Here is a 14851-nt window from a genome sequence, read left to right as displayed (position 1 = left end):
GGAAGGAAGGAAGGAAGGAAGGAAGGAAGGAAGGAAGGAAGGAAGGAAGGAAGGAAGGAAGAAGTGCCAGAGCAGAGGCAGAGGCGAGTCAAGAGACCTCTCTAGCGGTCCAGGTGGGACGGGTGATCCTTTGGACCTGGGTGACGGCGGAGAGATGGGAAGAGGGCAGATGAAAGACACATCTAGGATTAAAATCCAAAAGGCCTGGTGATGAAGAGGATGCTCCTAGGATGGTCCCCAGGCTTCTGACCCAATGACAGTGCTACTGATTTGCTCAAAACCAAAATGCTTGATAGAGAAGGTGTGAATTCGATCTTAGGGTGGCAATGAAGGATCCGAGTGGAGCCGTCAAGAGGCATCTAGATATGTTGTCTGGAGCTCAGAGGAGAGGGCCTGGCTATGGATATTTGGGAATCATCGGTCCTGTTAGAGATGGTATAGACCTAGGGCGTGAATTAGATTCTTCTCCAACAGAACACATTGAGGAGAGAGAAGGATCTGGAGGATGTCCACATTTTCACCTCCGTAGAGGAGGTGTGCCTTCAGAAGGAGGAGAAAGACCAAGACTGCAGTGCTGAGTACCAGAGGGAGGGAGTGTTTCATGCAGCAGGGAGCAGCGAATACAGTGAAGAGATGGCCAATGAGTTGACGGGAACCATCCAGTGGCTTAAGTGACACAAAGGTCATTAGCAAGAACTATCTGGGTGAACTGATGGGGGGGGGGAAGCAGACTTGAAGGCGGTAAAAGAATAGAAGTAAAAAAGAAATGGAGACAGTGAGTGAAAACCCCCCCTTCCAAAAAGTCTGGCTGTGAAGTAACGGAGAGAATTGTAGCTCGAGAGGCTCATGGGAGCCAGAGAAAGGTTCTTGTTGTCGTTGTGTTAAAACAGCAGACAGGTGAGCATGTTTACACATCAAGAGAAAGGACCCAGGGGAGAGAGAACAGATGAGGGAGAGCCGGCTGAATCCGGTTCTGGAGAAAGCGCAGGATCCAAGGCACAGGTGGAAGAAGCGGTTCTGGACCACAGTGAAAGGGCACCCTGTCTCCCAGAATGGGGAGAAACGCAGATCACGCAGGGTTTGAAGGCAGGCTTGTAGGTCTGGTGGCCAGAAGTGGGAGAATTCGGTTGCTTCAACTTTCTCACGGAAGCGGGAAGGGAACTGGTCTACTGGGAAGAGCGGGGAGGGGAGGGCCAGTCTGCTGTAGCTACTGGAGTCTCAGCGGCGGAAAGTGATGAGCGGAGATACATGGTTCCATCAGTGTGTGCTGCCGTGTGACTTGCTGCAGGAGCACCAGCTACCTGGGCGCAGGTGGTGAAAAGTGCATTGTAGGGGGTTCAAGAGTGGGATCTTGGCAGGAGGCTGAGATGAAAAGACAGGGACTGATGGTAGTACAGCAACATTGCTGACCTGGGATGGTGGCCTCCCATCCCGGCGCCCTCAGCTGAGTTCAGGAGGCAAGGACTAGGACAGGAGGTCCCAGTAGGTCCAACAACGTCCTGAGAATGCTCATGTTGATGTTGAGCAAATATTGACCAGGTGATTGTGAATTACAACAGAAACAGCAATATTTTTCATAAATTCTTTGGCAATATATTAGAACGTAGTGCTATTTTTTTTTTTTTTGATTTTATTTGACAGAGTGAGAGAGCGAGCACAAGCAGGGGGGGCAGCAGAGGGAGAGGGAGAAGCAGGCTCCCCGCTGAGCAGAGAGCTCGATATGGGACTCGATGCCAGGACCCTGGGATCATGACCTGAGCTGAAGGCAGACGCTTAACGGACAGAGCCACCCAGGCGCCCTTAGAACATAGCACTATTGACAGGAATGGTGGCACAGAAAAGCATTACTGCATGGATGAACCAAACCAAGAGAGCTTTCTTGTACTATGGTGAGAGATCAATTAGCTTAGTAAAAATTTTTTTTAAAGATTTGATACATTTATTTGAGAGAGAGAGAGAGAGAGCACACACACACACACACACACAGTGTTAGCAGGAATTAATTTAAATTACTTTTAATAGTGATCCATGGAGTAAATGCAATTAATTTGGAAATGTAATCGTTGGTCTTTAGAGAGGTACTAACAGTTTGGCAGTAGATTATTTCAAAAAGGTGGCTAACAGACTAGCTTGTACGATGGGGGAAACGAGGCAGAAATGCATGGAAATGCTCACAGAATGGAACTGAGAATTGGAAAAGGAGATTAAAAATCAGTCCATCCCTCCTCCTCTGTGAAGAAATGGTTCTCTCAAACCTCTGATTATAATTTATAGATTATAGGAATTTAATTTTCTGCTGAAATTTTTCATGCAGTATCCTGGTGGCAGAAGAAAGGAGGGAACGTGGAAAACCAGGGCTGGTGCCAGAGCTGGACTCCACAGAAAGGGCAACGTAGGCCTTCTTCTCAGACCGTGTCCAACTTCCTGGCTCTTGTTAAATGTGGGCTAATGACCTGTGAATGGTAGCCCTGTGTGGCATCTACACGAGAAACAACAGGGAAGAAGAATTCCTCTGCACTCTAGAGCCGAGGGACAGACCATGTATTGTGAGGCCACAGAGAGGGCCAAGTGTGCACCCAGCCAAGCACACCGCGACCCTCTGACCACCAAACACGTGCGCGCTGGGACCTGAGGGTCAGCCTAAAGGCCTAAACCTCTGATGCTGAATTTCAATTCCTACCACCCTCCTTCCTGCAGGATTAGACATACTTCTACTGCAAGAGGTCTCATTGTCTCACTTGTTCAACACACCTTCACGGACATCCACCTTTGGTTTGAGTAAAGCAGGAAGGCCCCGCAGAGGGAATGCATGTCAATGAGGCAGGCGTGGGCTCCGAGGAGCTCTGATGGACACACAGACCATACTTACCTGAGCTATGACATCGGAGATGGATGCACATCCCACCAGGAAACTGTATTTGTGTTTTAGGAGAATGCCAGCATGGGTCCATGCCTGCCGGAAAGAAAAGAATTTGGCATGAGAGACGCCATTGGGATTGGATGACTTATGGTCGTTATGATTTACTGGGCATTCCGGAAATAGACTCTCTACCTTCCCTCCCCCTTCAGAACCTTCGGAGCACATGACAAACTTTGCATTGGCCAAATGACTGTAACTTGGCCTGATGACTAGGTCCTCATTAGATTTTTAAGTGGGATCAGTGACCGCACAGTATTTATTTAGTACGGATGATAACGGAGCCCAGGGTGCTCGCTAGTTTTCCTGGCAGGAAAGCTAGGTGGATACCAAGAACGGAGGAAACACCATCTCTCTCTCTCTTTGGGGCAGCTGGAATGACAAGGCAGAAACATTCTCCTTCTATGAAGGTATTATAATGAGGGTTCCCACTTTGGTTTTGAATTATTATAGTCATTATAGGTTCTCATCAAGTGATGAGGGCTCTACTCTCCTTCTCTTCAAGTTGGGGCAGGATCTGATCTGACACTTTGCCTCTGAGGGAAATGAAGAGGAAGGGCCTTGAAGGGGAGCAGACGATGAAAAGCCTGGGGGTCGGGGATTTTGGAGGTCTGAAGTTCAAGACAGGATCTGTGTGAGGGTCATCCTTCTAACCCGGAAAGGCCACCGTGGACCAACACAGCAGTAACATTTCGTGTGAGCTACACACCATCAGACAAATACGGTTTATTCCCAAGGTCTGTGTCAGGACTTCATACATAGCAACTGCTACATCTATTTCCTCCCTCAGCTCACAGGTCTCGAGGTGCCAGACGTGGAAAGAAATGCAAACTGTCGATAACATTTGCAAATAGTGGCTTGTGGGCTCCCTTTGTTGACCAAAGCCATCGGGATGATAAGCTTTGTGGTTTTCAAATATTATGTCTCTAACCAATATATTAGGGCCACACCGCAGGTGTAGGTGTGTAGGGGTGTGTATCTAGGGGAGATTACCTGGCTTTTTATAAATGTTCATTATTTTGTTTTTTATGAACAGTCTCTTATTGCTGGGTCTTTGGGGGCAGTTGGTAAATGAAACAGGAAAGCAAAGGGTGTTAATCACCAATGTTCTGGTGTTACTCTGAGTTTTAGAAACTCTCTCACGGCAGATAAATACAGCTGAAGGGAAATGAACATAGGGCGCACCAGAATCTGGGATTCACTTCTAGTCCTGAGTCCCTGACTTCACCGTATAACGGTGATTCTTCTGTGTCTTCACAGAGCCCCCATACAGATGGGGGGCAAGCCTCAGAGCAATATCAGGACTCTGTCTAGGAAGTTGGGCTTCTACTCTTTTGGGATGTGATAAAGGTCACTTCACTCAGTTTTCCGCTTCCAAGCACTATTGTGCCCCCTTAGGCCAGCATGGGGCACCGTGGGGAATCCAGCTCCAGGAAATCCGGCCCCTTTGGCTTCGTTCTTTTTTTGGAGTCTATGTCAACTGCCGGAGTAAATACAGAGTAATTTCTTACTGGATGATAAGTAGGAAAAAGAAAATCCAGGTACCAGTGCTCCGGTGGCCAAATTCTCCCACCTACACTGATGTCGTACCAACTGAGAATCAGAGTCTGCGTGAAAACTGTGAGTTTAAGGTCATTGTGCAGACTGGTGGGAAGCGGTCAGAGACTCCATGAGGCCACATCCACAAGCTAATGACAGGCAGCTTTAACACCCCTGATAACATCTGAGAAGATGGACCACACGTCGTTGACCTGGGTTCATTCCTCCAAGGATGTGGGGCTGGAGTCTCACCTCCGTGTGGACGCCCGCTTACCTCACACACCTACAGTACATAAAACTTGAGGGGAGGGGTGGCGAAAAACTGTACAAATGAACATATTTTTAAGTCTCCTCCCAAAAGTAATCTGAAATGGAGCCCAAAAGCGGGGTTCATTTTCCAGCATTGGACATTACTGGAAATATTTTTTTTTTTTTTGCTAAGTCTCTTTTATAACTCTCGATAACACAGAGGAATAGAAAAAAAGCATTCTCTGAGAACTCTTTAGCATCATGATAAAGAATTTAATCTATGGAAGTGAGCTACCCTTGGTAATGTAGTGAAGCTGGTTATTAAAGTAATGAAATCCTATCCATAATTTCAAGAGATTCTTATTCTAAAAAGCTTTGGGTGCTTAAGCCACACAAACGGTAAGTTTATCAGAAAGCTGTCCTGATCCCTTGATCCTGAATATATCAGAAAAGAACTTTATATTTAAATAAAATTTTCAAATAGGCTCTCTTGCCTCTTGCCAAAACTTTGTGGCAAGTACAGACGATTCTCATCAAATAAATGGACAAGATGGGCTGGTTACGGTCAGTGGTCAGCTGGAACCCTTCTGCGGTGCTGGTGGGGGTATAAAATGGTACAGCTGCCATGGAGGTCAGTACGAGGGCCTCTCAAAAATTAAATACAGATTTACTATATAATCCAGCAATTTTACCTCTGGCTATCTACCCAAACGGATTAAAACAGGAAGCTCAAGGAGGTATTTTATACCCATGTTCATAACCCATTATCAAAATAGCCAAAAGGTGAAGTCACCCGGGTGTCCATTGATGGATGAATGGATGAACCAAATGGGGTCTCTACAGACATATCGTACAGAATATCGTGCAGCCATAAAAAAGGACATTCTGGCATTTGCTACAAGATGGAGGAACCTTGAAGGCATTACACGAAGTTAGATGATCCAGCCACAAAAAGACAACTGCTGTCTCATTCCACTCAGAGGAGATCCCTGGATTGGTCAAATTCACAGAGACAGACAGTAGAGCTATGGGCCAAGGGTGGAGGGGACCGGAGCATGGGAAGCTAGTGTCTCAGGGGGACAGAGTCAGTTTCATAAGACAAGGGTTCTGAAGATTCACAGCCATGTGAAGGTACTTTATGCCATTGAACTGTATCCATAAAAATGGCTAAAATGGTAAATTTTATGTTATGTACACCATAATTTTTTTTAAAGTGCCCACAATTACTCACCATTGCATCCATAAAAGGGAAGGCAGCAAGATATAGGAAGGCCCTTCTCGTTTTGCTCCCCACAGACTCATCCACATGGTGCAGTTTATTGATAATGTAGTAGCCTAAGTCACTATAAGCTGCAAAGGGCCAAAGAAACATACATGGCAGTATTTAGAAAAAGTTATCTTTTAGGCTTTTCATCTCAAAGGTGCAAAAACAGTGTTAAATGTAATTTTTTTGTGTGTGTGTGTGTAGAAAAAGTAGATGAGCATATAGAAAAATAAATCATCTCCAACCTCAACCCCCTACCCAGAGAGGGTCACAGTTAATGCTCTGGGTTCTAACTGCCCAGTTCTTTTATGGGTGTGTGGTGGGCACGTGCATGGGGTATGCGTGTGTGTTTTAACACAAAAATGGGATCATACTGTATACATATTCTTTTGTAAACCATGAACATCTTTCCATGATTTGCTTCCACACTTTAATGGTTGCAATGAATTCCTTTTTATAGGTTTACTCAGCATAAACTTACTCAGTCTCCTATTATTATGCATTTAGGATGCATCCATTAGTTTGATATCATGAAAGGATGCTTGATGGATCATTTGGAAGCTGAATGTTTATATGGAGTGTTACTTATTTACTAAGAAAATTCCCAGATGTTAATATGCCTTTTATTTTATTTTATTTTTTTAGAGAGGGAGGGGGGAAGGGGCAGAGAATCTCAAGCAGACTCCCTGCTGAGCGTGGAGCCCAATGCGGTGCTCGGTCTCACAGCCCTGAGATCATGACTGGAGCCAAAACCAAGAATCGGAGGCTTAACCGACTGCGCCATCCAGGCGCACCTGTTAATATGACTTTTCGATAAAAAATGTTAAAGCTAGCTTTTCACGGCTTGCTATTCTTTTTGTTTCATCTTTTGGGGGGAGCACATGGGCACTGAACTGATATAGGCTGAATGAATTTGTAGCTGCCGAATAGATATAAAGGAAAAAAGAGGAAGGTCTTTCTAGTGTATCAGCTGGGCATTCCAGCAGGTACTGTGAGCAAAGATGAAGTAAACTATTCAGGTATTTTTACCTCATTGATAGATGTTTAGACTAGACCGGGAAATAATAATCTTTGTGTTTTTCATAGTGTTTTACATGGTGCTTTAATAGCACTATTCCTGCTCTTTTCATTTTTCTATAAATATGAATATTAATGCAGTGGACAACTACAGAAGCTGCTTTGAAATCAGAAAGGAGACAGGATGCAGTAAGAGTCTCATTTTATGTGAATAATAAGATCCCTCGCTCCACTTCAAAGTTTGGAGGATGACTTGGAACCATATGAACTGATAAGAAGAAGAAAGTGATAGTAAAGAAATAAGCCTCCACTCTTTTTCCGGATTAGTCTTGCATCATAGGGATTTTGAATTAAGTCAGGTCTTCGGGATGATATCATAGATATTTAGATGCACAAATGGGGATCCCAGATGGGGAAGTAAAGTGATTTCAAGGGGCAGGGGGCTGGAATGGGTAAGACATCCTGAGAACAGGTGGGATGGGGGAGGCAAATGCAGGAGGAGAGGTCGAGGCTCTCCAAGGAGGGGCCGAGGGGAAAACCAAAAAGTGAGCTGCCAGGTGAGCAAACATGTCAGGGGTGGAGCATGGTGGGGCCAGCAGAGCCACTGAGGCAGCAAGAAGAGAAATCCAGGAGGGAGGGTGTCCCAGGACGGAAAGAGCAAAGACCGGGAAGGTGGGACAAGGAGGGAAGGAGGCAGCTATGATATCCACGTTTGGATCTGAAGGCACACAGATTAGATGAGACAAGCAGATTAGAGAAGGCTTGACCCGCCCCTGGAAGGCTCAGGGGAGGGGCGGGGGGGAGCCCTGCAGCCTGCCTTCCCCACCAGGAGAGAAGTGCACTCAGACCTGGGGTATGCAGACAGATGGAAACACAAGGCCCGGATGAAGGTGTTCCTTAAGTGCATAAATGGTTTACTTGGGGTGCTAGAACCTGGAGGTTTTGTTACTGTTGCTGCTGATTATGTGTACATTCATTTCATTCAGTCGGGGACCGGTCACTGTGCTGGAACCTGCCAGGAGGCGCCCCAGCCCCAGCCCAAAGACTATCCTCGCCCACCGGTGGACAGAGGCTGGGGGCAGGTAAAGGCAGCCGAGCTGGCTGAGATGAGCAACGCAATGCCAGGGGCGAGAGCCGGGTGGCTAGGAATAGCTCATGGGCTGAAATTCCAGGGTAAAGGTTAGAGCCCACAGACAACACCATGGACTGCACTTGACAGGAAGGTGGGGAAGGCCAAGATCTAGAGGGGCTGTGAGACAGGTAAGATGAGGTCACACTGGAGCAGCGTGGGCTCCCAATCCAATATAACTGGGGTCCTTCTAAAAAGGGGAAGTTTGGACACACAGGTGGACACACACAAGGAGAATGCCTCGTGGATGTGAAGGCAGACATGGGGGTGATGTGTCCGCACACCCAGGAAGGCTCTAGGTTGCCAGCAAAACACAGAAGCTCGGGGAGAGTCCTGGGGGGACAGCAACCCTACTGACTGCTTGATCCTCCAGCCTCCAGAACTGGGAGACAATACATTTCTGTGGTCTTAGCCTCCCAGTCTGGGATACATTGTTAGGACAACCCCAGCAAAGCCACACAGGCGGCTTCTGAGAACGGAAGAGAGAAGTCTTTTCCTGGGAGACTCTGGGACCCATGAGTTGGAGCAGTTGAGAGCAGGGCATGCAGTTTGCTTGTGTGGTCCAGGGTGGGTGGGTGGGCTAGAGATCAATATAAATCAGTTTCTCTACCTTCTGTAGATAGACCTCAATGTACCTACAGATTAGAATATTTCAATGAAAACATAAAAAATAGTGCCTCTCTGCAGGATAATGAAGATGGTATGAAGATGCGTTGAAGGAGGGCTGGGTGGTGAGCTCAGCGGGCCAGGCTTTCTGACTCTGCCCCTCCCACCCCCTTGCTCTTTTCAGCCTGCAGCTGGTCCTCAGCTCCTCTGCCCTCCAGGTTCCAGGAGACTTTGGGACTGATGGGCCCGCAGCTGTTTTTTACCCAATCCCTCCCCCCTCCCCTCCTGTGCCCTTGAGCTGTTTCTGGCTGGAGCTGTTGGCTGGGGGTAATTTGTTGAAAGTGCTTTGCATAGAGTCCATAATTACCAGGCTGGCTGCCCTAACATTTATGGACCATCAATTTCTATAAACTGCCCTACCTCGATTGTTCTGAGACAGCTTATATTCCTTCTGAAGAGCAGAACATTAAAAAGAAAAATTAAACAAGGCTTCTGAACAAGACGTAAACAGATTTCATGATGTGGCCACAGCAGGGAGGACACAGGCTTGAACTTTTTATAGGTAGACAGCTTTTGACCCCACCCAAACAAGAAGAAACCAGAAGGGCCATTCAAATCCCTAGCTCTTCTGCCCTGGGCCCATCAGGGTGACGGACTCTTTCCAGAATCAGTGGTTCTCAGGCTTGTTCATCCAGTAGTTACTAATGCTTGTTGCAAAATAGCCACAAAACGTTAATATTAATCAAGACAAGTCTATACACCTATTTTCCCCTGGGAAGTGAGGAGAAAGCCCTCCTCCCATTCTAGTAACAGGATAATATGTGCATTTCCAAGAGGTGATTTGAGAACCCTTATTCTTATTCAAATTCCCAAGTTCCCAGAGTTAAAAGTCTCCTAAGTCCCACTGATTATGCTTCTCTGTTTACTAGGCTTCTCACAGAGGCAGGGAACCTGACCCCTGTGTTTCTAATGAATCATTTCCAAGTGTGTGTGCTTGTATGGCTGATATTCAAGTCACTTCCACACATATGGTCGAACGGCTCATATGCGTCAGGCCCATTCCAGCTGACCTGAAGTGGCTGGTTGCCGGCACGGGGGCTGGGACACCGACATAGGACATCCCTCTAGAGACTGCACTGTGCAACATTTATCTGGAAGATACAGGTGTGGGAAGTACAGTGCTGCCCAGGCCTTGGAGATATATCATAAACCCATGCATAAAGTCAGCACAGTGAATGTGAGATTTTTAACACAAGAACGTAAATTTGATCTCACTGGTGTTGAGTCTCAGCGGAGTGGGATTTGTAATAATTTACTGCATGATATCTTGCTTTTCTCTAGAGAACGTGCCTTATTCATATCTGAATTCCCGGGATCTAGCCCACCGTTTGCCACACGGTAGGTGTTCAATATATACTGATTGAACAAAATGCATGAATCCATCATCCCCCGAAGAAGAGATTGGGGTAGACTGATTGCAAGAGGTCCCCGATTCTTCTCTCCTCCTTTTATCCCTACTCTGCAATATGATTTCGTAGTTCCTCTGGTGAGAAGTTGGAGTCTATTTCCCTACCCCCTTGAACCTGGGCTGGCCTGGGATTTCTTGGCCAGTTGTGCACAGTAGCAGAGATGGTGGCCACGTCCAATTCTTGGCCTCAAAAGGCCTTGTGGGCCTCTGTCTTCTCACTCGAGGTATTGCCACAGCTGTCCACACAAGCTAGGCTGGTGGAAGAGAGCCCAGCTGTCCCAGCAGAGGCCATCTGGGCCAGCCCACTGTTGGCTGATGGCCCCCAGCGAGCCCACCAAGCGCCGCCTCCTGACTCTCAGCTGAGCACAGTCACTGAGTATGGGGGGGGCGGGGTCAGTTACGTGGCGATACATTTTGAGACTATGCTGAAACCGTCCGTGTCCAGCACCCTTGGTGGTTTCGATGACGTCAGGTTGTATCCTTTTACCCTTTTCAGGATGGGTCTATAATCTGTGAGTAATGGAAAAGTTGGCCGACATGGGAAGGTTGACAAATGGACCCACTCTAGAAGTTACTGGAGGAGCTTCGGGACTCGATCCCCCGAGCTGTGCTGACTGCCCAGGCTGCTTTGGGACATGGAAGAGGCCTTACAGGTCCCTGCTGAGAATCAACTGTGTGAACAAAGCAAACAGCCGCAGCCGTGGCTTCTCCATCTGTGTGAATTAGGTGGTCAGGCGCTACTCACTTCGTGCAGGTGAAATTAACTTGGACTCAAATTAACCAAATACACGATCAGCAAGTTTTCCTGTCTTCCATGGATTAATTAAGAGGGGAAAGTAGGAGAACACCTACATCCTGACCACTGGCCTAAATTAAGGTTTGGTCATGGCAAACCCCATGCCCTGCAATTTAAAAAAGTGGTGTCTCACAGATGTGCCCATAACAATAGTGTTGTCACAGTTTAGCTAAAATGAGACACTTACTGGCGGCTGCCCAACAAAGACCAGGAACTAAAAGCTGGAAATACTCCCAAGGCTCCTGCAGTTTCGGTATCGAGCCAGGCTCTGGTGCACACAGAGCAGACACGAACTTTTGGGTTGGTGGATCTTCTAGACTTGAAAGTCTGTCAGTCCAACAGAATTCCAAGAGTCTACTCAAAACAACTGCTACATCGATCTGGGACGTAGAACTGTTTTGATTCACACGTAAGATTTTATAATTCTCTTTTAAAAAGGAAAATTTTAGATCTAACTTGAAAAACGATGCTGATTTTTTATCTTGATGACCACATGTTTCTTTTTTTTTTTTTTTAAGATTTTATTTATTTATTCATGAGAGACAGAGAGAGAGAGAGAGAGAGAGGCAGAGGGAGAAGCAGGCTCCCAAGGAGCAGAGAGCCCGATGCGGGACTTGATCCCAGGACCCTGGGATCATGACCTGAGCCGAAGGCAGACGCTTAACCATCTGAGCCACCCAGGTGCCCGACCACATGTTTCTTATGCCGGTTTCCGTAACACAGGACGCTCAGCTTTTCTCTTCCGTGATTCCTGATGCCTAGTAATTAGCTATTAGTCCCAAAGCCTTATGCAACTATGACTAAAATAGAGAACGTTAGGCTTATTTAAGAAATCCAAATAAACTGGTAGCAAAAGGGAACTAATTTACCCATTGTGACACAAATTATCTAGACCTACTCATTTCACGTCTGGAATTTTCCCCAAGGCATATACCAGATCAAATCCAGGTGTAGGACGTTTCTTCAAAGCACATGCACAAGTTAGTATTCAGGGCATGAGTTGAAGGAAGAAGAGCATCTCCTCTCAACCCCAGGCCCTGAAGCTCTGAGCCCAAGTTAAACGACCAATATCAACACTTTGGCTCAAAATCTGGCCCGTGACTAGCATCTTCTTACGGTTTCACACTGTTCTCAGCACAGAAGTCTGCGCTACATTCAAGAGGAAAACTAAAAGGGTCTCACCCCATTTCCTTTTAGATTCACAGTCGTGCGAGTAACCATTAGCTGCCATCTGAATACACCCTGAATGGTTTGGGTTAATTTTCTGACTCCTTTATTTAACCACTGACATTCATGGAGCTCATGCAGCCAGTGCCGTTTTGAAGGTACACGATGGATTTATGAGGTGTTATTCACGGGTTTTATGCAACTGGGCTCAATAGATGTGCCACTCAATTTTTATGCCCGGTAAGCTGAGCTGTTTTAAAGCCAAGGAGCCCCGAAGTCAGGCTCTTAGAGTTTTATCGCCACCCAGAAGGCAGTAGAAGCAGGACTGAGGCTCCAAAGCAAGTCCTTTTCCAAGGTCTTGGTGCAACTCTCTGCGGGTCACTGTATGTATGATATAGCTTCCTTATTTTTTCATGGAAAGAATGTTATGCCACGGTATTTAGTCTCGTCTTTGAATAAAATAGCCTTGTGAGCCCCTAAAATAAGTTAATTTCAATACATAAAACCACCTGTTTCATTTATTTAACACATAAAACAACCATTTGTTCTCACTGCTGATAGGCATCAATCCTAAATAACCACCATTCTGTTTTTATTTTTAAGATTGAGTCTGTGTCGTAATGCGTGTCTCTAGGAAGCCTGGGCCAAGTGGTTGACCTTACTGAAATCACTTCCTCTCCGACACAGGGCTTGGGAGTCAAAGAATGAAAGCTAGGACTTCCCAGGGAAAACACATTTTCCTTTCTTGCGCTAGGAGCACAAACCCCATTCCTGTCATCCCTTGAAATTTTCATGATACATGTTTTAATAATTACTGGAGAAATCACTTACTGCAATAAATGCATTCGAATGGCTGGAAAAGAACAAGAAACGCCCCAAGCGAGCGCCTTGCGCGAGGGTCAGCAGCCTTACCTATCAGGGTGTGGAAGACAGCGGCAATGGCGCCGGCCACCACCATGCACAGGACAGCTTTGGTCCTGTCTCGCTTGCTGTTCACAAACACCAGGCCCACATTTTTAAAGTCACTCATGGGACCCGTGAAGAACTTCATTAGGGAGTACGCCAGCCCGTAGCTGGCTAGCATTTCCACCGCATCCTCCTTGACAGCAGCAATGCCCCGGTTCAAGGCCTGTGGGGGGAGAAAGAACCCACAAACAGCATTAGAAATGTCGTTGCATCTCCAGGGACTCACACTTCCAAAATAAAAACTCAGCAGACAGGTTTCTATAGAAACGCTAGGCAGCTTTTAGGGTAAAGCTCACCATAATTTGATAAAGGTTATTAGTTTTCATTTTCATCCGTATTAGCTTCGGTTCGAGATATCTTCTTGAAGGGGAGATACCTGCCTGTTGGGGTTAAAATAATAGAGGAAAAACCCAACAAGCACTTTATGCTAATACCAGAAAATAATTCTAGGAAGTTTTGGTTAAAAGCTTAACATGTTAAATTTTATTTGTAGGCTGAATTTATGTAAGGGCAACAGGCATTCTAGAAATGAGACAGACACCTTGTACGGAGTGGGTGATGGCTTCTCTTCTTCTTTAAGGAAGGGGAACGTGTGCACGTGTGTGTGTGCACGTGTGAGTGCGTGTGTGCGTGCACCCATAACCTGAAATACCATGTATGTGTTATGTAGGTACCCTTCATAGCATAGAGTGGATTCTATGCTATGAAAAGAGCATTGAAGGGGCGCCTGGGTGGCTCAGTTGTTAAGCGTCTGCCTTCGACTCAGGTCATGATCCCAGGGTCCTGGGATCGAGCCCCGCATCAGGCTCCCTGCTTGGCGGGAAGCCTGCTTCTCCCTCTCCCACTCCCCCTGCTTGTGTTCCCTCTCTCATTGTGTCACTCTGTGTCAAATAAATAAAATCTTAAAAAAAAGAAGTACTGAAGGAATATATCATACAACTGACAGATGCTATTTACCCAATTCTTACTGTATTTTAACTTGAAATGTACTCCTGAGCTCTGTGCAAACAAGTATGAAAAGAAAACCTTTAAACCAAAAACACTGTTTTTGGATGATGCTTGCTCAAGAAGTTGTGGTCACAGAATATTCTGATCCTTTTTTTTTTTTTTTTAGGGAGCGAGTGGGGAGAGGCAGAGGGAGAGGGTGAGAGAGAGCATCTTAAGCGGCGCTCCAACTCACAACCTGGAGATCATGACCTGAGCCGAAATTAAGAGTCAGACGCTTACCCACTGAGCCACCCAGGTGCCCCAGAATATTCTGATCGTTTTCACCATCGTCCATGAGGGACCCTCTGAGGTACCTAGGTGGCCTTGTCATGATGGCATTTCCAAACTTGCTGCTCGACAATTATACCACAGATGTGGGAATGGATGTCCAGGTGGATAGAATTAAAAAAAAAAAAAAAACGTCGCTAGGACCTCACCAGTTCTTTAGGAACAGGAAACTGATTAAGGAGAGTCGGCTTTCTATGCAGTCATAGACTTTCAGAAACAGATGTAGTGTAAGCATGGACAGTAAGTTTTGATTGCTCAGACAACTATTTCAAAGAGGCATCCACTTTCAAGAAAACTATTGTGCATAAACCCATGGCCAGCCACACGACTAGATAAAGAGATCTTAGTTGATTTCATAATTGGCCATTTGGGCCACTTGTCTCTTCCCCAAGAGCTTTAAATTCCTGTTCTTATGTCTTAAATTCACCAATAAAGAGTAAGGCTGTGAAACTCTGTGT

General features: G+C 46.2%; 1 protein-coding gene across 2 annotated transcripts in view; it reads right to left on the bottom strand.

Moving 5' to 3' along the window:
• Positions 1–14851, bottom strand: part of ANKH (ANKH inorganic pyrophosphate transport regulator) — a 131093-nt gene that overhangs the window by 39962 nt on the left and 76280 nt on the right. For both annotated transcript variants that reach the window (XM_021702520.2, XM_021702521.2), the window contains exons 2-4: positions 13065–13281; positions 5937–6055; positions 2870–2953 (exon numbers count right to left, since the gene is read on the bottom strand). In XM_021702520.2, the coding sequence (XP_021558195.1) occupies positions 2870–2953; positions 5937–6055; positions 13065–13281 (420 nt within the window). The remainder of the gene's footprint in view (positions 1–2869; positions 2954–5936; positions 6056–13064; positions 13282–14851) is intronic.

This window comes from Neomonachus schauinslandi, chromosome 7, assembly GCF_002201575.2.
Source record: "Neomonachus schauinslandi chromosome 7, ASM220157v2, whole genome shotgun sequence".
In the NCBI taxonomy this organism is placed as follows: Eukaryota; Metazoa; Chordata; class Mammalia; order Carnivora; family Phocidae; genus Neomonachus; species Neomonachus schauinslandi.
Note: the sequence above shows the minus strand (reverse complement) of the source record. Positions and strands in the feature narration are given on the sequence as shown.